This window comes from Heteronotia binoei, chromosome 4 (assembly GCF_032191835.1).
Source record: "Heteronotia binoei isolate CCM8104 ecotype False Entrance Well chromosome 4, APGP_CSIRO_Hbin_v1, whole genome shotgun sequence".
NCBI classification, from domain to species: domain Eukaryota; kingdom Metazoa; phylum Chordata; class Lepidosauria; order Squamata; family Gekkonidae; genus Heteronotia; species Heteronotia binoei.
Window position 1 is genome coordinate 75,443,807 of NC_083226.1, and position 26,258 is coordinate 75,470,064.

The following is a 26,258-nucleotide window of genomic DNA, read 5'->3' on the forward strand; positions in this document are numbered from 1 at the left end:
ATTTGAAATAGCTAATTGTTAGTTGTTGTGCCATTACAAAACTTTCGCGATGCAATCATCATCACTCTACATAAGAACAAAAGGGAAAAGTCAGACTGCTCCAACTACCGGGGGATAACCCTGCTCTCCATCGCAGGCAAAATCCTTGCTAGAATACTCCTGAACAGACTGGTGCCCACCATTGCAGAAGAACTCCTTCCAGAGAGCCAGTGTGGCTTCAGAGCTAACAGGAGCACCACCGACACGGTATTTGTTCTCAGGCAGCTCCAAGAGAAATGCAGGGAACAGAACAAGGGTCTATATGTGACTTTTGTCGACCTTACAAAAGCTTTTGATACCGTTAGCAGAAACGGCCTGTGGTAGATCTTGGAACGTTTAGGATGTCCCCCAAGGTTCCTCAATATGGTCATCCAGCTACATGAAGACCAGCGAGGCCAAGTCAGACACTGCAACGATCTCTCGGAGCCCTTCCCAATAGGCACAGGTGTAAAGCAAGGCTGTGTTCTCGCGCCAACTCTCTTTATGATCTTCTTTAGCATGATGCTTCAAAGAGCCGCAGTAGATTTAGATGATGACGATGGTGTCTACATCCGCTATCACACCGATATCGCTATGGCAGCCTGTTCAACCTGAGGCGACTAAAGGCCCACTCCAAGACAATGGAAAAACTTATCCGAGAGCTACTGTTTGCTGATGCTGCTGCACTTGTCTCGCACTCGGTATCAGCTCTGCAGCATATGACGTCCTGCTTTGCAGAGGCTGCCAAGCTATTTGGCCTAGAAGTTAGTCTGAAGAAGACAGAAGTTCTCCACCAGCCTGCACCCCAGGAAGATTATCACCCTCCTTGCATCACTGTGGGTGAATCAGTTCTGAAGACAGTCCAGCAGTTCAGCTACCTGGGGTGCATCATCTCCTCAGACACCAAGATCGACAAGGAGATTGACAATAGACTAGCAAAGGCAAACCGTGCATTTGGTCGACTGCATAAAAGAGTGTGGAGCAACAAGCATCACAAAAAAGGCACAAAGATCAATGTTTACAAAGCGGTTGTGATGACAACCCTCATCTACGGCTCCGAATCGTGGGTTTTATACCGTCATCACCTGCGACTCCTTGAGCGCTTTCATCAGCGCTGCCTTCGCACCATCCTCAACATCCACTGGAGTGACTTTGTGACCAACACGGAAGTCCTCAAGTGGGCGGAGGTTACAAGCATCGAGGCATTGTTGTTGAAGATGCAGCTGCGCTGGGCAGGGCACATCTCCAGGATGGAAAACCACCACCTTCCCAAGATTGCCCTGTATGGTGAACTTTCCACCAGCCATCGAAATAGAGGGGCACCAAAGAAGAGGTACAAGGACTCCTTGAAGAAATCCCTTGGTACCTGTTGCATTAACCATCACCAGTGGTCTGACCTAGCCTCAGTTCGCAAAAAGCATGGAGGCACACCATCCACCAGGCTGTCTCTTCCTTTGAGAACGTATGCATAGCTGGTCTTGAGGACAAAAGGAGATTGAGGAAGAATCGTTCTGCTACAGCACCAACCCCAAATCAGACTTTTCCCTGCAGCCACTGTGGCCGGACCTGCCTGTCCCGCATTGGTCTTGTCAGCCACCAGCGAGCCTGCAGCACACGTGGACTACTGCACCTTTCTTAAATCTTCGTTTGCGAAGTCAAGCCGAGAGAGACAAAACTTTGAAAGTGGGTTGTATAAATGCATATTGAGTTGTCCTTATTAATAATATAGAAAGAATAACTTATCCATAGAGACAATACCCTTCATCCTGCTACTCTGAAAGGTTTGTGTGAATGACCCCAGTCTTCTAATTTTCTTCTACTATACTTTAATGTTAACATTTAATTTATTAAAATACTTATAACCCATATTTTCACTAAAAATATTTCTGAGAAGTCTCGGAAATGTTCTTCTCATCTTGAATTCCCTAACCTTTCTTGCCGTATGACACAACAATTCATGTTATGCCTTTTGGTCATGAGGATTTCTGAATTTTTATATCCATAGAGGAATATTTTATTTATTTATTTATTTGAGATTTATATTCCGCCCTTCCCACCAGGTGGCTCAATATGTATCAATATGTACAGCTAATTGAAAATAACTGTACTGTGAATATATAGAGAATTTTAATATATAAGAATTTGGTTTCATTTCCTGATGCCCCTTGAATGGCTTAACTGTAGTGCTAGCAAATTATTTTAATAATAGCATATAGCTGAACTAATCTTTCTTATTTGATAAACAGTTTTACTCTTGATTTTGGAAAAAATCCAAAAAAAGTGACCACATCTTGGGTCTCCTTTGCGTACACCATTAATGATTTGATAGACAAGAAAAAGATTTTAGGCTAGTGAAATATACCCTCAGCTTTGGACAGAAACAAAAATAATGATTATATATCCAAGACAGGAAGAATCCTTAGGGTTTTTTTTTTCATCATTTCAGTGATGTAATAATTTTAATAATTAAGAGAATGGCATTCAGTATCTTTGATAATATGGCAGATATTGAGCAGCTGGAATACAAAAGGATTTTTTAGCTGATATATACAATTGATCAATTATGCTGGAATTGCTTTGACGTTTTAAAAGCAATTTCTCTTTTTAAAAATGCATCTGCTTTTCCCTTAAAAATTCAGTGCCTTGATAAATATTTTTATCCCAATATTTTAGCTGATCATCTCTATAATAATAAAATTTCTATAAAACTATTTAGATTCCAGTGGGATATAGGTCTGTTTCAGCAAAAACAAAAGTCTTGTAGCACTTTAAAAACTAATTCATTTATTGTAGCATAAGCTTTCATAGGCTGAAACCCATGTTATGAAATGGATTCATTAGGATTTTTATGTATAGATATACAAAAGGTTAACCACTAAAGCTATATTTGACATTTAGGGCTGCCAGTGCTAAATTGAGAAATACCTCAGGATTTTTTTGGGGGGGGGGGGGTGGAGCCTGGGAGGATAGGGTTAGGGAGAGGCAGGGTATGATGCCATGGAGTACACTCTCCAAAAGCAGCCATTTTCTCTAGGGAACTGATCTTGGTCATCGTTAGATCCAATGTAATGGTGGGAGATCTCCAGGTACCACCTGGAGGTTGCCAACCCTAAATGATGTTTGATCCTGTAATAGTGCTGTCCAAGCGCCAATGAAGGTAGAGTTGGCATTTGAGGTTGTTTCAGGGTCTGATCTCTTTAGCAGTGTCTCTGTTGGGTAGTGCATACTTCTTTCTCATGGACATTTGCTTGGTTCCAGGCAGCCCACAGTCTCTAACAGTTATGCACCAGCAACAGTGAATGACCCAACAGAGACATTGGCACAGGGGTGGAACCATGCAACAATGTCACAAAAGTTTGTGATACAATAAATGTTTATCTTTCAGGTGTTATTAGACCCTTCTTTTGTTATTTATATAGATATGATGCTGCTCACATTGATATATGCTGTTCACATGAAATGCCTACTGATGGAGATATATTTTTTATTCTGCTCTTTAGTGACTGCATATATACTTTAAAAAGATTAAAAATCTTTTGCTAGCATATGTTCCAGGTTCACAAGCATATGTTCAAGGTTCAGATGAGTATACTTTTTAGTTAAGAATTAAAGAAAGAGATGGAAAGCACCCATTTGGATCATGGCTCCATTGTGCAGTTAATCAACATTTATAAAATTGAATTGTTTGGCAAAAATAAACTGTACAAACATTGTAAATAACAAAATGTCACTAATAGAATCTGTTTGACATATTTGTATTCTCTGCATCCCACCTTTTCCCCATGGAATTCAAAGAAGCATACATAGGTGATATCTATTTTGGTCTGACCAGATCCAGACTAACTTAGCTTCAACAAGGTTGCTGCAATGCACACTAATGGTCATAGACAAATACACACTAATGGTCAGATATGATTCATTACTATAATAAATGTAGGATATAAATTGACTGACACATAGAAATGAAAAGTGGGAATCTCCCTTATCTTTGCATCTGTCTCTCTTCTCTCTTAATTCCATGGTCGGATCACCTAGCCCTTAAGGCCCATGTGGGGACGCCGCCCCAACCCAGTATGGGCGGAGAGCCTATTTTGGCTCGCCCTCGGAGCCTGATGGACCCGGAACGGTTCCAAATGGCCCTGAGGGATCCCTGGCCCACTAGCAATTCCCTCGATGGCCTGGTGGAGACTTGGGAAGGCCAGCTATCCAGGGCCATTGACGAAATTGCACCCCGGCGTCCTCTGCGCCCTCGTGTGAGGCTGGCTCCATGGTACACCTTGGAGTTGCGCCAGCTGAAACAAGGGCTCAGACGACTAGAGAGGCAGTGGAGACATACTCGGGACGAAGCAACGAGACCATCCTATAGAACGTTTATGAAATCTTATGAGATGGCAGTCAAGGCTGCAAAGAAGAATTACTTTGCAACCAAGATTGCATCTGCAAATTCGCGCCCAGCACAGTTGTTTAGAATAATTGGAGACCTTATAACACTGCCACAAGGCAAACCAAATGTTAGAGAATTAGAGATTGGCTGCGAGGCATTTGCGAAATATTTTGCAGATAAAATCTCATTGCTCCGCCAAGACCTGCCTACCACTTTGGAAACAGTGAGTGAAACTGAGGCTCTGTGCCTGTCTTCGGGTTTGGTGCTGGATCACTTTGACCCACTCAGCCTGGAGGAGGTCGATGGAATCCTCTTTGCTGCTCGCCCAACAACGTGCGATCTGGACCTTTGCCCCTCTTGGCTGATTAAATCTTGCCAGAGGGAGCTTAGATGTCCTTTACGGGACATCATAAATAGATCCCTCGTAGAGGGGCACTTTCCAACGCCTCTGAAAGAGGCATTGGTCCGCCCTCTCTTGAAAAAATGTACAGCAGACCCGGCCGAATTGGCGAATTACCGTCCGGTGTCTAATTTACCATTTTTAGGTAAAATTATTGAGAGGGCAGTGGTGCTGCAGCTACAGAGGTTTCTAGATGACGCTTCCGTTCTCGACCCGTGCCAGTCTGGTTTTCGACCTGGCCATGGGACGGAGATGGTACTGGTCGCCTTGGTGGATGACCTCCGGTGGCAACTGGATCGAGGCAGCGTTGCGGTACTGATGTTATTAGACCTGTCGGCGGCATTTGATACAGTCGACCATCAGCTGCTGACGCGCCGCCTCGCCGACATTGGGGTTAGGGGGTTGGCCTTGCAATGGCTTTCCTCCTTCCTCTCAGGTCGGGGACAAAGGGTGGCTATTGGGGAGGAGCGGTCCCAGAGACACACACTAGATTGTGGGGTGCCTCAGGGAGCAGTTCTTTCCCCAATGTTGTTCAACATCTATATGCGCCCCCTTGCCCAGATTGCCCGGAGGTTTGGGCTGGGTTGCCATCAATATGCAGATGACACCCAGCTCTATCTACTAATGGACGGCCGGCCCGACTCCGCCCCAGGGAATTTGGACCAGGCCTTACGGGCTGTTGCGACGTGGCTCAGACTGAGTGGGCTGAAGCTGAACCCAGCGAAGACAGAGGTCCTTTGTGTGGGTCGCGGCGCTCTGGGAGGGGAAATAGCTCTCCCGGCCTTCGACAGCGTGCCATTGAAATCAGCGCGCCAGGTAAAGAGCCTGGGTGTTTTACTGGAGCCTTCATTATCAGTGGAGGCCCAGATAGCAGCCACTGCCAAGTCAGCATTCTTCCATCTGAGGCGGGCAAGGCAGTTGGCCCCTTTCCTAGAGTGTCGCGACCTCGCAACAGTGATCCATGCAACGGTCACCTCAAGATTGGACTACTGTAATGCCCTCTACTTGGGGCTACCTTTGTGCTGGACCCGGAGGTTGCAGCTGGTGCAGAACGCAGCAGCCAGGCTGTTGTTGGGACTCCCGAGATGGGAGCACATACGGCCGGGACTGCGTGGACTGCACTGGCTGCCAATTACATACCGGGTCCAGTACAAAGTGTTGGTCATTACCTTTAAAGCCCTATATGGCCTGCAAGACTACCCTCTTTAAATGAGCATATATTGACTGCTGTATTGCTGTTAACTAAGGATCCGCCAACACGGTCCTGTCTAAGGACCTATGTCAACATGGAACTAATCAGACTGGCAGAAACTAGCGTCAGAACCATTGCTGCCAGATTAATTTAAATTATATGAATTTTAAATACACTAACTGGTTTTTAAATGATGTTAAATTTAAAGTTTTATTGTTATATTTAAAGTTTTTATATTTACTATTGTATATGTATGGGATGTTGTTAGCCGCCCTGACCTGCCTAGGCGGGGAGGGCGGGATACAAATAAAATTTTACTTTACTTTACTTACTTAATGTTCCTCCTCTCTCTTCCTGCACCCCTTATCTATCCATATTCCCTCATTCCCCTTTCTACAATGTTCCTCCTCTCTCTCCTCTCTCTCCTACCACTCCTTATCTTCAATCATTTGTCACTCCCCTTTCCCACCACCCGTCCTCAGATAATCTTCCCCCTTTATCCCCCCACCCCTTCTCAGTTCCCTTCTTTTTCTCTCCCCATCATAGGAGCTGCAGCACAGATGTCCTTTTAAAATGTTTCCCCAGATTCTAATTGGACAGACTTGAGGAAGAAGCAATGCTGAAAGTATGGGGGGGGGGGGAAGAGTTTTCACTCCCTGCACAAGATCCAGCACTGTTTCTCTCAGCAGTTTGACTGATTAGCAGCTGGGGGAAAAGTTTTAAAAGTTCACCTGAGTAAGTGGCTACAGAGGTAGGGGTGAGAAGGAACCTCCTCAGCCACTTGCACATCTCTGTAGTTGCCAGCTCAGCTGTCCTTTAACTTTCCCACCATCCAGAGACTGCAAGGAGAAGTAGCACTGGAGATGGGCGAGTGGTAGCAAAGAATCTCCCTCACTCCTTATCCCAATTTCCAGTGCTGTTTATCTCACCATTTAGAAGCTGGTGAAAAAGTTTTAAAAGAACAACTGAGAGAACAGCTATGAAGCCTTGGAAGTGGGCAAGGAGGCTCCTTCTCACTCCCACTTCTGTAGCCGCTAGCTCAGCTGCCTTTTTAAAATTTTCCTGCCAGCTTCTAACTGGCCAGACTGCACAGAGAATCAGCATTGGAGTTGAGGGAGGGGGTTTCCTCTCAAGTAGCTGCATCTTCAACCCATTGGGGCCAGTCCTGACTAGGGCTGCCAGTTCCAGGTTGGTGGGAAATTCCTGGAAATTTTGTGGTGGGGTTTGAGGAGGGCATAGGGCTTCTGAGTGGGGTCTGCCAGATCCAGGTTCTTGTTGTAGAAGCTGACTTTCAGCCTAACCTACTTCACAAGGTTGTTGTGCGTATCAAAGGGGGAGAGAATGATGTAATCTGCTCCCCCACCCCCCCGTGGAGAAAGGCTGTGCTTTGCTTAGATAGAGGCTGCAGGGAGGGAGGAGGCAATAGAAAGCTGAAGTCAGCGGGGCAGATAAAGGAAAGGAGATATAGTTGCCAACTCCAGGTTAGGAACTTCCTGGAGATTTAAGGGGTGGAGCCTGGAGAGGGTGGGATTTGAGGAGGACTGGGACCTCAGACAGGTACAATGCCATAGATTCCACTATTCAAACCAGCCATTTCCTCCTGAGGAACCACTTTTGCCAATCTTCAGGTGAGGGCTGGAGATCACTCAGAATTACAGCTGCTCTCCATATGGCAGAGATCAGCTCCCCTTGAAGTGAGGTGTGTGTGAATGCCTCTCCTTGGGTGGGTGGGAAGACAGCAAGGGTGGGGGGCACTTGCCCAGAGCCTCTTTCTAGAGCCCATTGTATTTTTCTCCACAAGGGGCATTATTCCTAGTAGATTATAATTGCCCTGTGGTGGTGGCCAAATGGAGTGCACCCTTTGGCTTATGGGTGCACTCAACAAATCCATCAACAAACAAGCCCATCATGTGTCAGTGACCAACTCTGCATTCCCATTGGCTGACTCCCCTGTCCCCCACCTACTGCTGCAGGCCCAGGAACACTGACCAAACTGCCAAAACAGTCTTACCATTGCTTTTCTATGTCCTCTCCATCAGCTGGCCTCAGAAAGAGCTGCCACTCTATTGCGGCCTCACGAAGTGTTTCCTCAGAGGCCATGGAGACTGTCTCTTTCCTGTCACTCCCTCCCTCCTTCCTTCAACCTCACCCCAGGAGAGATGAGGATTGGCTTACTGCGGAAGCTGCTAGTCAGAGGCTGTTGCTAGGCATCAGAGGAGAACCCTCAGCTGAATAGAATGCGATAGAGTCCACCCTCCAAAGGAGTTATTTTCTTTAGCAGGAGAGAGATCTGTTGTCTGGAGTTCAGTTGTGATCCCAGAAGATCCTCAGGCTCCACCTGGAGGTTGGTTACCCTAGACCTGACAGCACCCTCTGGGTGACTTCATGCTATCTGACTGGCATGACTTAACTAGGCCTGGCTGCTTGCTGCTGTTCAGCAGCAACCCCCCTATGATGATGAGTGTAACTTAGCAGTTACTTAGCAGGCTAACAAATTTCTGGAGTTTTGAGGGGTGGAGCCTGGAGAGGTTAAATTTGAGGAGGGGTGAGACCCTAAGACAAGTGAAATGCCATGAACTCTATCCTCCAAACTAACCATTTTCTCCTGGGGAACCACTGTTGCCAATCTCCAGGTGAGGGATGGAGACCACTCAGAATTACAATTGCTTTCCAGATGGCAGAGATCAGCTCTCCTTAAGGTGTGGGGGAAGTGAATGCCTTAGGTGGGTGGGAAGACAGCAAGGGTGAGGGCACTCACGCAGAGCTTATTTCAAGAGCCCGTTGTATTTTTATTTACAACAGGCCTTATTCCTAGTATAACAATGATGTAATTAAGTAAAGACTAGGGGGAACTTGGAAGTTACTGAAAACATAAGGATGAATATGTTTACTGAAAATCATAGCAGTAAACAGTAAAATGTAACAGAAGCAAGAGTTAAGAAGAAAATACAGTAAACATTGAGTTTGAGTAACACTAAGATAGGGGAGCTGAATATGTATACCTTGTGCTGTACACAGAACACCCACTCTGAGACTGTTGGTATATTGAAGGCAGAGAAAACTTTGTGTACAGTAGCCCATTAAATGTTGGAGGAGATACTTGTGATACAAAGTTTAAAGGAATTCTTATGAAAATGCTAAAATTTGCTACATTATTGTTAAAATGCACATTAAACTGCTGATTAACAAATTAGGGTTACTATATGTCCTCTTTTTATGGATCCCATCCTCTTTTGGACTCTTAAGAAAAACTGATGAAAATATCCTGTTTTGAGGTTGGAAGGTTAGGAATATTCCTGGTTAATAGCAGTTATCACAGTTTATATAGTAAAGACATTTAAAATGAGATTTGTCATAGTGATAATTTGTTTGAAGTAGTCTGATGGGAAATATGCCCTCTTTTTTGCTTTTCAAAATGTGGTAACCCTACATAAATACAAATGTAATGTTGATCTGAGGTGAGGAAAAACTGACCAGATTCTCATCTGTGCTTTCATCTTTATATACACTTAATTTCCTGCAGGGACAAAATTAGACTGTTGATAGGCAAGTGCCAAGTTCTCATTTTAGTCCCTTGTTTCATCCTCTTAGAGTAGGCCTGGGCCCATCTTTAGCTTTACTGGTTATGATGCAAGGGTGAAAGCTGCCTCACTAGCTGTGGAAGTCTCACGGATATTAAGGTTCGGAGTGCTGATGTCAGGCTAACCTATAGGCATACTTTTTCTTTCAACTGAAGGTTAGAATGTCCTGTACACATTTACTGGCATATTATTCAAGCCAACCTTGTAAATAGTTCACTACTGGCTGTTTTCCTGTTTTCCTTGCTTGCAAATTTTAATTGTATGTGTCACAATCTCCGTTAATATTTTGACGATCACACAGAGTATCTGTTAGTATAATTTGAGAGTATAATTTGGACCATGTATAGGTTTGTCTACATATGAGCGTGTCTGTCACATTTGATATCTGCAACCAATTCTGTCTCCTGGACAAAAGTTATTCTTATCTAAGGTTGCATTTAAAATGTATTGTTTGAAGGAGTTGTTGGAGAATCCATATGAATGACCTGGGCCTCCACTGAAAGGGAGGTATCCTGTCACACCCAGGCTATTGACAGTTAACACAGATGTTATAGGCACCCTGTCAGGAGCCAGTAATCTGCACTCCAGTCCAAAGAACCTCTGTCTTTGATGGGTTCATCTTCAGCCTGCTCTTTCTTAGTCATCTCACTATGACCTCCAATCCCTCAACCAGATTTTGTAGGACAGTGGCTGATCAGTTGCCTAACAACTGATACAGCTGGGTGTCATCAGCATACTGATGAGACCCAAGCTCGAAACTCCTTGCCAGCTGGGCAAGGGGGCACATATAGATGTTAAACAACACTGGGAAGAGGACTGCCCCTTCAGGAACCCCACATAGGAGGGAACACCTAATGGACACATCCTCACCTTGTGCCATCCTCTGTCCCTGACCATAGAGAAAAGAGGAAAACTACTGAAGAGCTACCCCATGTATTTCCACGTCGGTGAGGTGGTGAGTTATAAGATTGTAATTGACTGTATTGAATACTCCTGTGATGTCAAGCAGCGATAATATGGTCTTTGTCTGCACTGGAGTAAGCAAAATATTCCATAGCCATAATGTCCATCAGAACAGCAACAATGAAAAGAACAGGAACAGGGAGAAAGACTAAGCAACCAGAAAACACCAGATATCTCCCTTGTTCAATGAAAACAGTGTACTTAATTACACAAACACATGAAAAATATACAAATGGCAAAAAAATCAAAATGTTGTAACACACACACTATTGCCAATACATACAATTGTCAAAAATACATAAACCAAACCACCAACTTACAATGCAATTCTAGGCTTCCAAGGAGTATGTAAAAAATATTCAACACTCAAGAGTAGTATGAATATAAATTCTCCAAATGTGCATAAAGCAGGTTCTCAACAGAATTTTGATCATTATACTTCCTGTTTCGATAAATATCTTTATCAAGAGATGCACATATAAATAACTTAAACCTTTAAACTGAGGTTCTCAAGACTATGCATCAAGTTCAAAATATTTTTTAATGCTTCTTATCTCTGGAGCCTTGCAGCCTCTGTAACTTTCACGACATTCTTCCTCTGGGCTAGAAGGTCTCCAGCTCTCCAGTAGCAGCATGACCCACCTTGATCCAGCTGTCCATGGGGACCATCTGTCAGGGTGACTAGCATAGTCTCTGTCCCATGGCCAGGGCAGAAACCAGACAGGAATGGGTTTATTGCTGATATGTCCTCCAGGAAACCCTGGAGCTGCTTGGCTACTGCTCTCTCAATTACTTTAGCCAGAAATGGTAAGTTTGAAACTGGACAACAATTGGCTGGATCTAAAGGATCCAAAGATAGCTTTTTCAAAAGTGGTACAACCACTGCCTCCTTGAGGCCCTCTGGAAACACCCCTTTCTCCAAGGACAGGTTGATGATATCCTTCATAGGCGCCTGAATCCTCTCATCTCTGGCATTGTCCAGCTAAGAGGAACAAGGGTCAAGTAGGCACATGGTTGAACTAACAGCACCCAGAACCCTATCAACATTGGAAAAAGAGCAGATTGAAAGAATCACAAGTTGAACCCAAAGACAGCCAAGGAACCTCCAGTTCATTTTACTGTATCAAAACTGACAGATAGTTGTTGAAAGGTGGTTTGTATTTTTAGATTATATTAACAGATCAACATCTAAAGAGTGTGAAATGTCTGTTAAATATTTGGATTTTATACTACATTAATGCTGTAATAATATGACAACATTGCAATAATGTACTATAAGGATACACAGAAAGAACACTATTTATATAGATATTTATTTTTCTTTTTTTTAAAAAAATAGTTGTTGCCTTACCTTTGTTGGGTAAAGGTTTATAAGTGTTGTTTATTAACTTGTATAAGAATATAATAAAATTTAAGTTATTTTAAAAAAACTGACAGATAGGTCATGGCAAAGCAATGTGACTTTGTCTGCAAAACAACTCATAAATGTCTTCGAGCTAATGGTTGAATTCTTTGTCTGTTTGGATCCCTCTCCATGAGGGACGTTAGAGACCTAATCCCCCTAAACAGTTGTGCTGGGTGAGATATGACGGAGACTGAGTAGAATTCCCTCTTTGCAGCCTTCACCAGCGTTTCATAGAATTTCATAAACATCCTATAAGATATTCTTGTTGCTTCATCATGAGTATCCCACCAAACTCACTCTAGTTGTCTAAGCTCCTGTTTCATTCCCCTGAGTTCCTCTGTATATCAGAGAATGATTTTCCATGGAAGCATAATGGCAATGGGGAGCAACCTCATTGATGGCTTCAGTGAGATGGTAGTTCCAATCAGCTCATCCAATGCGGTACTGGAGAGCTTTGGATCCTGCAGAGCATTCTAGAACCCAGTTGAGTCCATTAGTCTCTGCAAGTGAGCATAAATTAGCTCACCACTGTAAGCCGAAATGCCCTCAAAACGAAGTTGGGGAATAGTCAGGTGGGCACCTGGCTCACTAGGGATCTTTTACCTATGAATACAAGATTAACCGTCCAGAAAGGTAATGCGTAAGAATATTGGGACTCTAATTTAGTAAAATCAATTAAAATTTATTAAGAAAAATATAGGCTTCCATACACGATAAAATGCTCATACAATCACACATACAGTTCTAAGAAACACAGATAGATAGATAGGGGAACACATGGGTAGACAAACAGGGTGATATTTACCTATCATAGTCTTCAAGGAAGGCTCCAATGGCAACAAGCGAGGAAGTGGGAGAAGGGACCCGAAACTGATCAGGAATCGGGGATGGATCTATGCAGCGGAAGTTGGGATACTGATAGAAGCACACCTGTGGGTAGCTAGTCCACAGATTATAAGGACTCCCTTGAGCCCTCGGGGGATGGGAGGTATGAGGGAGGAAAAAGGGGAGGCTCTGCAGTGACCATAAGGGCTGGACTACTGCAGTAGCCAATGGAAAGTTCATTGGTGGCACCTAATTGGGTGCCCATGACTGACCAATGAACAGGCTTGGGTCCTGGATACCTGAGTGAACTTTCAGGTTGAAATGTACCAAGGGGAGGCTCCAAAATGACAGTTGGGGTGAAGAATAGAGAGATTACTTGGGTGGGGAGATGCTTAGGACTATTAGACTTATCTGAAAGGGTGACAATAGAGAGTCAAACCAAGCCTAGGTAGCACCCAGTTTGTACAAAGGAACTTGGCTATGGCTGAAGATGATCTTCCTCTTCTTTAGTCTTCTTCCTGGCACCAGTCTTTGTCTTGAGTTCTGTTAGACAAAGGCTTAGGCGGTCTGGCAGGATGCACGCCTAAGATATGCTTGATTGCCTTATGCAGAAGTTGAAGCAGCTGTTGGATATGGAGTCAGGAAAACAAGATGGATTCTGGTGGTGTTAGCCTTTGGTTCATGGAAACAGGCTGGAAACTGTTTGCCTGTACAGTTCATGGTGGTGTGTCTTCTTCCACTACAGCGGCCAAGACTGGGCACACAAGGAACAGCTGGAAGCTCATCTGTAGTTCTGGCTAACACTCATCCAGAGATGTAGAATGCTGCTGCAAAGCTGAGGCTTATAGTATCCACATAAGCCTTAGCAACCGTGGGCAAAGACCACTTCTTAGAGCAGATGTGTGCGAGTCAAAACTCCAGGCACCCCAGCAACCATACTGGTGATCATGATGTCCATGTGTATGAAAAGTAGGGGGCTTTTCCTTACACCACCTAGGCAGGGAGGAGTGGGAATGTCCAGCTGGGCCTTTAGGAACAAGTGGTCCAACCATGGCACCTCTTTTTTCAAGGTCAGATCCACATTTATCCTCGTGCCAAAGATCAAATGCAGGGTGTGGTCTACTTGGTGTGTGGGTCCAGATCTAATTTGGTAGAGTCCCAGAGTGCCATAGAAGGCACCAGCAATGTTCCCTCTAAGCTGCAGACTCTTGTGAGCAAAAATTCTACTTTGTGAGCTACTGGTACTAAAGTTGTGAACTACTGGCATTAAAGTTGTGAGCTGCTGCATAAATTATTGTGCTCTAGGGCCATTTTTCCTGAGCTAAGACAAAAATGTGTGATCTGGAGGCTAAAAATCTGTAAGCTAGCTCATGCTAACTCAGCTTAGAGTGAACATTGGACACCAGGTCTGAGACCTGTGTGGAGGCAGGATTCTCCTTTCACTTTTTTAAAGAAAAAAATGTAGAGTGCAAGTATTGATAATTCTAGTTTCCATTTTTCTGTACTGAAGAGCAAAATGTAGAATTCCATCAGATGCAGAAAGAGGAGCACAGTGAAACCCATATCTTTTTCTTTTCTTTTTACCCAAAATGTGACAATAGGTTGCTTTGTGCTGGAGTTTCTGCAGAGTTCATCTTCTCTCCCATACACAATTGGAGAGAACCCAGTGTGGATCCAGGCTTCAAGAACTTTTCCAGTATGTTTATGAGAATTTGTAAAACCTTTAGAATAGTTGGTTTGATCTGGATATTTATTTTGATTGGAGTTCAGTTAAAGCTAATAGTTTTGTAAGTTTATCTAAACTTGCATGAACACTCTTCAGAGATTGCTTTGCCAAAGGACTTTGAGCATTGTGGTAAAATAAGATATACCTTTTGTAGGCAATAATTAGTGGTGGCTTGTTTGTTCTTTTAATGAAATGTTTTGGTGGATCAAATTGTATACCAAGAAATTGGGCAACACTCAGATAATGTTCCATGCCAGATCCAAACATATGGATGTCAACCAAAATGTGTAAATGCCCAACACCTTTGAAGAACGGCACGATATTCACACCAAACTGTTGTTTTAATGCTGCACTAATAATTTTAAATTGTAACCTGTCTTAACTTTTAATGGACTTGATTATGATTGTTTTTATTGTTTTATTGTTGATATTATGATGCTGTTAGCCGCCCTGAGCCTGTTTCGGCAGAGAGGGCGGGATATAAATGTGAAAAATAAATAAAAATATGCACTTTCTCTGCTGTGGTGACTGTAGCATCTTGGTACTTACATTGGGCTGTGGCTCTCATGAACATTAGCTCAACATATGGACTCCCGTCTACACTTAGGATATACAACCCTGCTTTGTTTTACTTTGGGTTAGCATTTGATATTAGGTAAACTCTGCTTCAGTCGCTGAAGATTCACAGTAGATTTTTTTCAAAGTGTTTGTGGCTGTTACTTGAAGCACATTTCTGTTGAGTTTGACCATAAGGGGGAGCTAACAATCCCAGAAGATAGAAAACATTTAAAATTCATTCTAGACAAAAATATGCTGTAGTGTAGATCATATACTGTTGATACTCTCAATTCAGGAAAATAATATCCAGTAGAACTGAGTTTCTTGTGAAGCTGAGTTTTCCTTAGCACATTTTATGCTTGGCACAAAATGGAGGAATGGAGAACCATATTCAGTGTCCAGAGAGCTTTGCAGAAGAGTATGATAGAAATGTAAAAATGTCACATTGCTGACAGAATTCAAATATATGCACTGGAGTTGATTCTATTTTCTGCAGTTGAGCACTTGACGAGTTGCACTCTTTAGCATGGGTGATGGGTTGGTTAAATAAATCAGTTAAACCCCCTTGATCTACTAAAAGGTGTCCTTGTTTAATTGAGTAGCAGATTTTATTTAAAATTGTTACTTATTTTCTATGTAAGGACTTGTGATAACTATGGGTGATTGGCACCATCAAAGAAAACACTCTCTCATCTTTCTCACAAATAAAATGTTTTCTATGATGCTGCTTGCTGCAATATGAACAGATAATATATATAGATTTTTCCCTGGAAATATTTGTATTTATTTTATACGTATGCAAATATCTGAGGATTTAATTGGTTAATTAATTCATCAACAAAACTGAATTTGATTAATCAGCTAAAATACCTTTCATCTAGACATCCATGTTAAAGTGCTTGACTTGTGAACTACTATGTAAAGAAACAGTGTTTTTAGTCACTTCTTACCCTAATTTTTTTTTTAAAGTTTTCCTGTCATTTATCAAATCCTGTAGGATTTTGGAAGGCAATCCATTCAAGTGTTCCTGTGACATTATGTGGATCAAGATGTTTCAAGAGACCAAGATACCAAAACCAGAAAGTCTGGATTTTTACTGTGTTAATGACTACAACCAGAGAGTGTCTCTGATGGAGAAGCCAGTCTCAAACTGTGGTAATTTTCTTTTAATGCAGAGTAATCAGCATAAATGTTTAAAGTTTTAAAACTATTTGGGGTATATCCCATAGGTGCCACCAATTTTTAATTTCAAGGAACTGGTCCTTATTTATTTATTTAAGAAATAAGAGGAAAGAAGAAATGCACTATAACTGCAAAAATCCATTCAATATATTACAAAATAATTAATTCTAATGAAGTTCAGATAATAATTTAACACACATAATACATCATTTCTTATGTGATTATGATGAGCTCCTTATTTTGGAGCTCTTCATTGGCAACCCTAACAATCACTGTGTGTCTCCTTTGCTAGACTCCATTAATTTTAATAGAATTTGTATTTTAGCAATTCTGGGTGCATCACCCTTTTATTTATAATCCTGGTTTAACTTGGTCAGTGAAATACTTATGTCATGCTTCAGAGGTATTTTAAAGACTACCGTACTGTGTATAGGCTTAAATCCCACTGAGTTGATTGAATTTAAAAGGCTTAAAAACTGTATTCAGGATTTTTGTCCTAGACATTCTTTGAGTTGATCGGAACTGTCTGTATTCAGTTTTGGTGATGTCTTGTTACAAAGATTTTTTCAGAATCTCTTACTAAATAAAATTTCTGTTTTGTTCAGTGAAATGTTGATATAATGTGAGAATGTTGATATAACATTTTTGAAAGATACTGCTTTTCCTGTGCTATATCTTTTGTTTTCTGGCATGAACACAATGGCAAGTATTCCTCCCCTGTTCTTCTGTTGTTGTATGCATATTTGTTAAACTGGAATTGATAATTTCAGGTTGAGTGAATCTCAGAATTTCTTCCATTCTACAACTTTTTTGCATCATAATGACAGATCTTTCAATTTTTAAATAATAAATGGCATCTGTCTATATTAATAAGTAATTATTTGGTTGAACAAGTAAACCAGTGATGTGTATTTATCTGCACAGTGTAATAACCATCATGTCCTCTTTGTAGTTGTAGTGGTGGAAAGTTCATAATCTTGTTCTAAATGTTCATGACTAAACCACCTGGCAGTTGCAAAAAAAAAAATGTTCCTGTGGAGCAGTCTAATATTTTTCAGGCTTTATCTTGGTTGCTTCTAGAACATTGTATGTATAATTTCCATTTCCTCCTTTTCTTATTGTTGAGGTATTTTCACTGTGAGGCTGCTTGGCTGCGGTCTCCTGCTCTCCCCCCCCCCCCTTTTAGTAAATTACTATTCCTGGGTAAAGTTGGATGGAAAAACAGTTGTCTTTAATTTTTCTATATGATCACTGTAAGTAGGGTTGCCAGTCCCCAGTTAGGATACAATCCGAGAGAGGTCACTATAATGGATAACACACAAAAAAATGCAAACTAGTGACCAATTTACTAAGTATATAGAAATTTTTCCAAATGTCCAAAACATGTATATTCAAGTCCCAAAGTAGTGTGGTGACAAGCCAATCGATTAAATACTTGATCTTCTTCGTGGTCTCTGTGCTTCACACTCATGGGATAGAGCGACTGCACTGATCCCTGAATCGGTACCTAAAAAGCCCGGGATTTTTTCGCGCTTGGCACCAAAGGGCATGCCCAGGCGTCCCAGTGCGCATGCTCGCCAGCATGAGGATCCCGCCAGTTCCTTTCTAACCACTGCGCTGAGAGGATCTCCTTTCGTGTCCCCAGTTGGTAAAGTAATCTTAGGATTGCCTTTCTTGTTGTATATAGCCCGTTTGTTATTTTCTTAGTGTAGTTAGTTAGTTAGTTGTTAGATAGTGTTGTAAAAAAAATAATTGTTGGACTTGTCCTTCGGGGCCCAGTTTTCCCCCCGTTTTTCCCCTCAGAGACTTTCCAGGGTGGGTTTTTTTCCCTTGGCGTCTATGGAAAGACGTTGGGGTTTTTTTATGAGGTGCCGCTCCTGTGGGAAGAAGATTGCCCCCCCCCCCCCCCGACGGCCATTCCCTCTGTCTCCTTTGTTTGGGCGAGGGACATCATGTGGATTCTTGCTCGCACTGCCTGAGTTTTTCCAAACAAACTTGCAAGAATCGAGCGGCGAGGCTTTCAGCCGTGTTGGTTGAGTCGGCACTTCGTTCTCAAAAGATGGCATCGGGCCCGTCGGTACCGATGGGAGAGGCCGCAGCCCCGACGGTCACATCGGCTGATACATCGCCGATTAGGACCGAGATGCCAGTTGAGCACGGGCGTTCCACAAAGTGACCTTCTGAAGGGTCAGTGGACACCCCAGCTAAGAAGCGTCGGGATGACTCGGGGACCCTATCATCCGCACTGAAGAAGGTGAAATCTAAGGAGAAGCAGAAGAAGAGATCATCCCACACTCCTTCCCCCTACTCATGACGCTTCAACATCGATGTTGACTGCTCCACCGAGGAAGATCTGGGCGTCCCCACACTGTAGCCCTTTGGTGTCGAGAGGCAGTGCTTTGCAGCAGTTGCGTCTATCGGCATCGGAGCAAGAGATCGACCTCACACAGCGCTCCCATTCTTTGGGGTCAAGGTGTTGCAGTGAGAGCGACTCTGTCTCAGAGATGGAGGTGTCGGCACTGATGGAGCCGTTGGCACCGCTGGATCAGGCAAGAGGTCAGAGAGAGCTGGAACCGACCACCGTAGCTCGCCGCTTCCCACCGCTTCCAATGTGGGAGCAGTGCTAGTGGCCTCCCTCCATACCCACCATAACAGTGGTACCCCCCTCGGGAGTTTGCATACTGGGACCAGCAATCTGAGGCATCCCATATGTCGAGGCTTTCCCAGCATTCTAGGCAGCGCCCCTCGGCATCTATGTTCATCCCACCCGAAAGACGCGGCGTGGTGGTGGAGGAAGTCCAGCCGAGGTCATCGGTGTCTATCCGGTCACCCGGCAGAGAGTCAACGCCAGTGCTCTCGGAACATTCTTTGAGGAGAGAGTCTTCATCATCGGACTCCGAGGTCGGTACCGACGATCCAGACAGGGCTTTGGAACCTTCGCCAGTGTCTCATACCGCTGAGGATCTTCCCATTTCACCATCGGAGGATCTAAAGTCGTATGGGGACCTGGTGAAGAGGATGGCACTCTCCCTCTCTCTCCCAGTGACACAACTGCAACCCGTTGTAGACGACACCGTATTCGACATCATGCAGCAGGATACTTTTACAGTGGTTGCCCTGCCTGTTATGAAGGTCATCTTACAGGCAGTGAAGGAGCCTTGGGCGAAGCCTGCTTCTACACCTGTGTCATCAAGAAGGTTGGACCACATATACCGCGTCCAAGAGGCTTGTGCTGAATTTCTCTTCATGCATCCAAAGCCCAATTCAGTGGTCGTATCCTCCTCGTCAAAGGCCCGCAAGACGCACTCCTCTCCACCAGACAAGGAGGGAAAGAAGCTGGACAACGTTGGGAGGAAGTTTTACTCTGCTGGGGCGCTGGGAGTAAAGGTATCTAACTATGCCGCGTGCATGGTTAGATACCAATACTCAGTGTGGGAACAACTTACCCCCTTCTTGTCTTCTTCCCTGAGTGAGGAGAAGAGGTCTGCTGCAAAGAAGTTGCAGAAGGAAGGCTTTGCTGTAGCCAAACAACAACTGGCTGCAGCGAAGCATATGGTGGACGTCTCAGCAAGAACCATCACTTCTGCTGTCTGCCTCCGCCGCCACTCCTGGCTCAGGTCAACAGCCCTCCAGCAAGACATCAGGGCCTTCGTTGAAGATCTGCCCTTCGAGGGCGAAGGCCTCTTCAGCTCGACCACCGACAATGCACTCTAGGAAATGGATAAAAGCATAAAAAACTTCCAGGAACCTGGGTGTCCCGGCGTCTTCCAGAGCTACGAACCAAAACAGTGGAACAAGCCGTGGTCAAAGAAGCCATATCAAAAGTTCTCCCCGGAACAACGGAGACCTCGCTCTGCCCAACCTAAGAGTAGGTCCCCATACAGGGGGAACAATAGAAACCGCTACACTTCTGCATAGACCACCGGCAAGTCCAAGGGTGCTTGCCCTCAAAAGCAGGGCCTTTGACTTTCTGGTAGCATGTGTCACCGTCCCCACTTCTTCTTCGTCTATCCACCTCTGCCCATTCCTGTCGGCCTGGGAGTCCATCTCTATGGACAGGTGGGCACTTGCCATCATCGCGGAAGGCTACAAAATAGATTTTGCTCAGATTCTGAACCAATCTGTGGTAATCACCATACCCTCTTCCCCACCTCTGCTGGCGGAGGTGAGCAACCTCCTACAGAAACACGCCATAGAATCGGTCCCAGTGGAGGCCAGGACGGGAGGCTTCTACTGTCGTTACTTCCTGGTTCCCAAGCGGGACGGGGGTTTGAGACCAATCATGGACCTTCGGAATCTGAACAAGTTTATTCTGTACCAGAAGTTCAGAATGTCCACTCTGCAAACAATTCTCCCCGTTATCAACCAAGGGGACTGGATGGCAACGCTGGACCTCAAGGATGCCTACTTCTACGTCAGCATCCATCCTGCGTTCAGACGTTTCCTTTGGTTTGCAGTAGGTTCTCAACACTTCCAGTTCAAGGCCCTTCCGTTCGGCCTGTCCACTGCACCTCGGATGTTCACGAAGATGATGAGCGTTGTGGCTGCCCACCTCCGGCTTCAAGGGATAGTTGTCTTTCCATACATCGACGATTGGCTCCTTGTGGCAGAGTTGAAGGAAAGTTTGTCAAACCATATTGCCACCACTCTTTGTTTTCTTCACACCTTGGGTCTGCAGGTCAATTTGGAGAAATCACACCTTACTCCATCATGGACAGTTCAGTTCATAGGGGCTTTGCTGGATACGAACCTTCATCGCTCTTTCCTGCCTCAGCAGAGAGCGATGGACATTATCAACCTTGTTGAACTTTTGCAGAGTCGAAAGTGGGGCACAGTGCAGCAGCTGCAGCGGATGCTGGGGCTGATGGCGGCGACTACAAGCGTGCTGATCTTTGCGAAGCTGAGGATGAGAGGCCTACAACTTTGGTTTCTTCATCAGTTTTGACCGTTAAGGGACTCAACTCGAAAGAGATTTGTAATTCCACCTGTGACACTTCAAATACTGCAGTGGTGGAAATCAAAGGACAACATTTGTCAGGGAGCTCCCTTCCATCTACCTGTACCAACAATGACAATCACAACAGATGCGTCTTTATGGGGTTGGGGGGCCCACATGGATGCTCTGTGTGTGTGGGGCCCTTGGCCTTTGAAATTGACTCACTGCCATATAAATCCCCACCTCTGCCGCTATTGACAAGGGTGCTCAACAAGATTGCAAGAGAGAGACCATGCTACATCCTGGTGACTCCGTGGTGGCCTCGGTAGAACTGGTTCCCGATCTTGCTCCAACTGGCGAGGGGGGTCTTCTACCAGTTTCCGGCGGAACCGGATCTTCTGTCAGCTCAGGACAGTCATGTATTCCATTACAACGTGCCCCACCTGAAGCTGACAGCGTGGTTCATCAACCCTGTGAGTTCTCCAGCAGAGTCCAACACATTTTCCTGAACAGCAGGAAGCTGTCTACCCATGCTTCTTATGATAGGAAGTGGCGGAAGTTTCTTCAGTTTTCAGTGGATCCTACAGTTTCGCCCCAGAAGGTGGGACTGCCGGTTATTTTTGACTTTTTGTTATCTCTGGTGGATGCTGGCCTTGTTTTTTCCTCCATTAAAGTTTATCCGGTTGCAATATCTGCATTCCATGAAGCAGTGGAGGGGCATTCAGTTTTTGCACACCCTCATTCTAAGAGATTTTTGAAGGGTTTGCTTAGGCTTCATCCTCCTTCGAGATCACCCCCACAATTGTGGGATTTGACTCTAGTGTTGGACAGGCTGACTTGGCGTCCTTTTGAGCCGATGGCCACATGCTCGTTACAGCTCCTATCTTGGAAGGCTGCTTTTTTGGTAGCCATCACATCAGCACACCATGCAGGGGAGCTCACGGCTATGCATTGTGACTACCCATATTTAGTTTTTCAGGAGTCTGGAGTGTCCTTAGCTCCTGATATTTCCTTTCTCCCCAAGGTGGTTTCTCAGTCCCACCTTAACTTAGAAGTTTGGTTGCCCATGTTTTATCCTACATATTCCTCGGATGAGGAACATAGGTTGCATGCTTTAGATGTTAATCGTGCCTTATTGTTTTGAGTCGCTCCAAGAGTTTTCGTAAGGACCAGCATCTTTTTGTTTTTTATGCTGCTCCTAAGTTAGGCTCCAGAATCTTGTCTCAGCGGCTTTCAAAATAGCTCACTGAGACTATTGAACTGTGTTATTTGTTGGTTAAGAAGCCATTACCTGGGCCTATTCGCGGACACTCTACAAGAGTGATGGCGACGTTGGTAGCGTTTCTGAAAGGCATTTGCAAGGCTGCCACTTGGTCCTCTCCGCATGCCTTTATGAAGCACTACGCGCTGGACGTGCATGCTCAACAGAGGACTCGTCTGGGAGCTGCGGTGCTGCAAGCTGTTTCTTCTGGTTGACTGTCTTCCCGCCTCCAGGTATGTCTTGCTTGCTAATCTCCCATGAGTATGAAGCACAGAGACCACAAAGAAGATAGACGGTTTGCTTACCTGGAACTGTAGATCTTTGAGTGGTCATCTGTGCATTCACACTACCCGCCCTCCTTCCCCACTGCTGACAGTCTCCCTCCAGTAGGGGCTTCCAGCGGTCAGGAAGGAACTGGCAGGATCCTCGCGCTGGTGCCGGCGAGCATGCGCACTGGGACACCTGCACATGCCCTTCGGTGCCGAGCGCGAAAAAATCCCAGGCTTTTTAGGTACCGATTTGGGGATCGGCGCAGGCGCTCTATCCCGTGAGTGTGAATGCACAGATGACCACTCGAAGATCTACAGTTACAGGTAAGCAACTTGTCTTTTCTTTCCAGTCTTCATCAGACCTGGGACCAATATTTATTCAATTATATAGATTTTTTACACAATTTTCAAAAAAGAGGGACATGGAGCGTCTCCAGCACAATTTCACCTTGGCTACAGCTCAGTATGTGGCTTCTTGTGCCAAATTAAATGCAATTAAATGCTGAAAGATGGAGAAAGAACAGTAGCATTCTAGTAATGAAATAAATTAGAGAAAGCCTGGAAAACAGTGTATGGTAAAGAAATAAGGCACCATCAGGCTACTGTATTCAAAATTAATAAGACTGTCTCAGAGGAAGGATCATAAGGATCCGAAATGAGAACGGACCGATTTTGCATCGTCGAACTGTGTTATTTGGAAAGAACCTGATATCATCTTATGGACAGTAGTGAAGTTGTGTGCTTTGGATGGTATTTGTCGCTGAATTTGTTACTGAAATTTACATTGTAATACTATGTTGTGAATGGAAAGTATTGTAATTATATTTTGATATTGTTTTGTAACACGGAGAGTATCTTTTCTGTCATTTCCTGGTTGAATTGTAGCAAGCAGCTGGGCCTACTGATGGTTGATGTTGGTCCTGTCCCCATGAGCCTTCCTCAAAAGCCAAAACAGGCCTAGCCTATTTCAGTAAGGCACCCAAGCATCCTTTTTAGAGTTCTCTCTAAATGTAAACACCTTCAAAGCACTATCCTTTTAATTTTTTTGATGGAAACAAATCTTACTTTAAAAGCAGATATAGAGAAAGAATCTGGTTTAATTGAAGTGTGAGGATTTTAAAGAATTATGTTAAATGTTGTAATACATACTTGGTCACTAGTGTAAGGTTTTGTCCAAATTCAATCTCGAGGCTTCTTAGGTTGGTTCAAAAGAAGCTTTTAATGATGAGGCTTGAAGCAAACATTAATGGCATGCATTTGCAAGACCAGGTCTTTCCAGACTGAAATGTTATCAGGCAGTTATAGGTTACAAACTAACAGTTCCCCTTCCCCCCCGCACCCACCAGAAGTCTCTTGAATTAATATAAAGTCCATTCCCAGGCCTCAGTGTTACTTCCCATCAAGGTCACATTCCAAGTACTCTTCCCTTTTTCAGTCAGTCTCTGTCAGCATTGCTCAGGGAGATCAGATTAGAGCTGTCTCCCCATGGTCCTTTTCCACCTGCAGGCTTATCACATCTCTCTCTATATAGAATACCAAATGCTTAAAGAAAGTCAGTAGGTATTAATACTCATGATTAAGCTTACAATATGTGGTTAGTAAACCATGAAGGCTAAAATAAAGTGAAATAATAGGAAACCATTGATGAGCAAGGATGAGAAAGCAAGCAATGAAAACAACAGTTAGATACTGAAGTCATAAATGTCAGGGACTTGTTCCTGACAATTAGTTTTTCTTTCTGTTTTGGGAAAGTGACTTAAGACCTATTTTTATTCTAAGAAGATCTCAAGAGATATGAAACAATTATTTCTTGTCTGATGCTAAGGTTGCCAAGTCCAATTCAAGAAATATCTGGGGACTTTGGGGGTGGAGCCAGGAGACTTTTGGGGTGGAGCCAGAAGACATTAGGGGTGGAGCCAGGAACAAGGGTGTGACAAGCATAATTGAACTCCAAGGGAGTTCTGGCCATCACATTTAAAGGGACAGCACACCTTTTTCAATGCCTTCCTTCCATAGGTAATAATGAAGAATAAGGGCACCTTCTTTTGGGGCTCATAGAATTGGACCCCCTGGTCCAATCGTTTTGAAATTTTGAGGGTATTTTGGGGAGAGGTGCTAGATGCTGTACTGAAAATTTGGTGCTTCTACCTCAAAAAACAGCCCCCCTAGATCCCCAGATACCCGCAGATCAATTCCCCATTATTTTCTATGGGAATAAATCTCCATAGGGAATAACAGAGTTCCCAGCAGACATTTCCCTTCCCTCCCCCCGCTTTCTGATGACCCTGAAGCGGGGGGAGGACCTCCAAACCGGGGGATCCCCTGCCCCCACCTGGGGATTGGCAGCCCTATCTGATGCACTAGGATTTGACTTGGCTTCTTGTTGGCAATTTTATTACAACATAGAAGTTCCTTGTCATTATTTTATTATGGGTAATTGTGAACTCTCAAGAAAGTGTGCAGATATTATTCTTAAGAAGTCAAGATGCTGAAAGTACCTCAGTCATTTATTTTGACAGATATATTTTGTTTGGTAGTATTTCTCAGCATAGTACTGTGTAGCAGATGAGTGTAGATAGTGCAAGGACATTTAACAGTGAGTTACTAATAAATTGCATGCCGAGAAATGGAATGAGACCACTGTGGTTTCCTGGTAAGGTTATTTACATTTGCAGACCAGTGAAGCAAGAAATAGTGATAGCTGGTAATACTTTCTGTAGATGATTTTCATGGTAACAGGCTAGATGCAAGTAAATCTGCATAACAAAAGTTCACTTTTTTAGAATGATGGTAAAGTAATATATTAACAGTGACAATCTTCTGGTGATCTCTTAAGGGTGAAATAAATAAAGGGGAAAGTAAATAAAGGGTGAAATAAATACATTAAAAGTGGATACAAAACCATCTAATTTTGTGGGGTGTTCACAACATAAATGTAGTTATAATAATTGAAATGTAAACTGAAAATAAGGATGTAACTATGTTGTCCACGGAAGATTATACCCTTTGGCTATATCCTTCCATATTTTTTTATTTTTTTTAATTTATTTAGAATTTATATCCCGCCCTTCCCACGAATATTGTGTCCAGTAGCATGCTGCATTTATATTTTTGTGTGATATCTATCGATATCTATCATTTCACATTAGCTACTTAGGCTGGAATGGACATCATTTGTTCACTCAGTTTTTACAAATAATCCAGATGACATAATTGTGAATTGCTTTTTCATCTTTCTAAGATCTGCTTTATAGCCATCCCCTCTTTCTTTAAAATGCAATTGTAGATTATCAAATGGAGTGGCAAAACTGAGGCTTCTTACATTTTTCCTTCCCTGTTGTTTTGGCTTGTTGGCTTAATGAGTTATATATTGTTCCTCAAGATGGTTATGGAATTCCATACTAATTCTCAACTAGTTCTTGGTTCTTGCATGGCTGGGGAACATTTTATTTCTAATTTTCTCTTTGAAGCCAAAATTATTGCTAACTTTTTATTTTTATTGTCATAATCACATAGTTATGAAATTACAACCATGAAAGATAGACAAAAAATATTGCT

At 43.6% G+C, this 26,258-nt stretch overlaps 1 protein-coding gene across 10 annotated transcripts in view; it reads left to right on the top strand.

The window, feature by feature from the left end:
* The window catches only part of NTRK2 (neurotrophic receptor tyrosine kinase 2), a 322,822-nt gene that overhangs the window by 46,062 nt on the left and 250,502 nt on the right, over positions 1-26,258 (top strand). For all 10 annotated transcript variants that reach the window (XM_060235418.1, XM_060235421.1, XM_060235426.1 and 7 more), the window contains exon 5: positions 16,050-16,207. In XM_060235418.1, the coding sequence (XP_060091401.1) occupies positions 16,050-16,207 (158 nt within the window). The remainder of the gene's footprint in view (positions 1-16,049; positions 16,208-26,258) is intronic.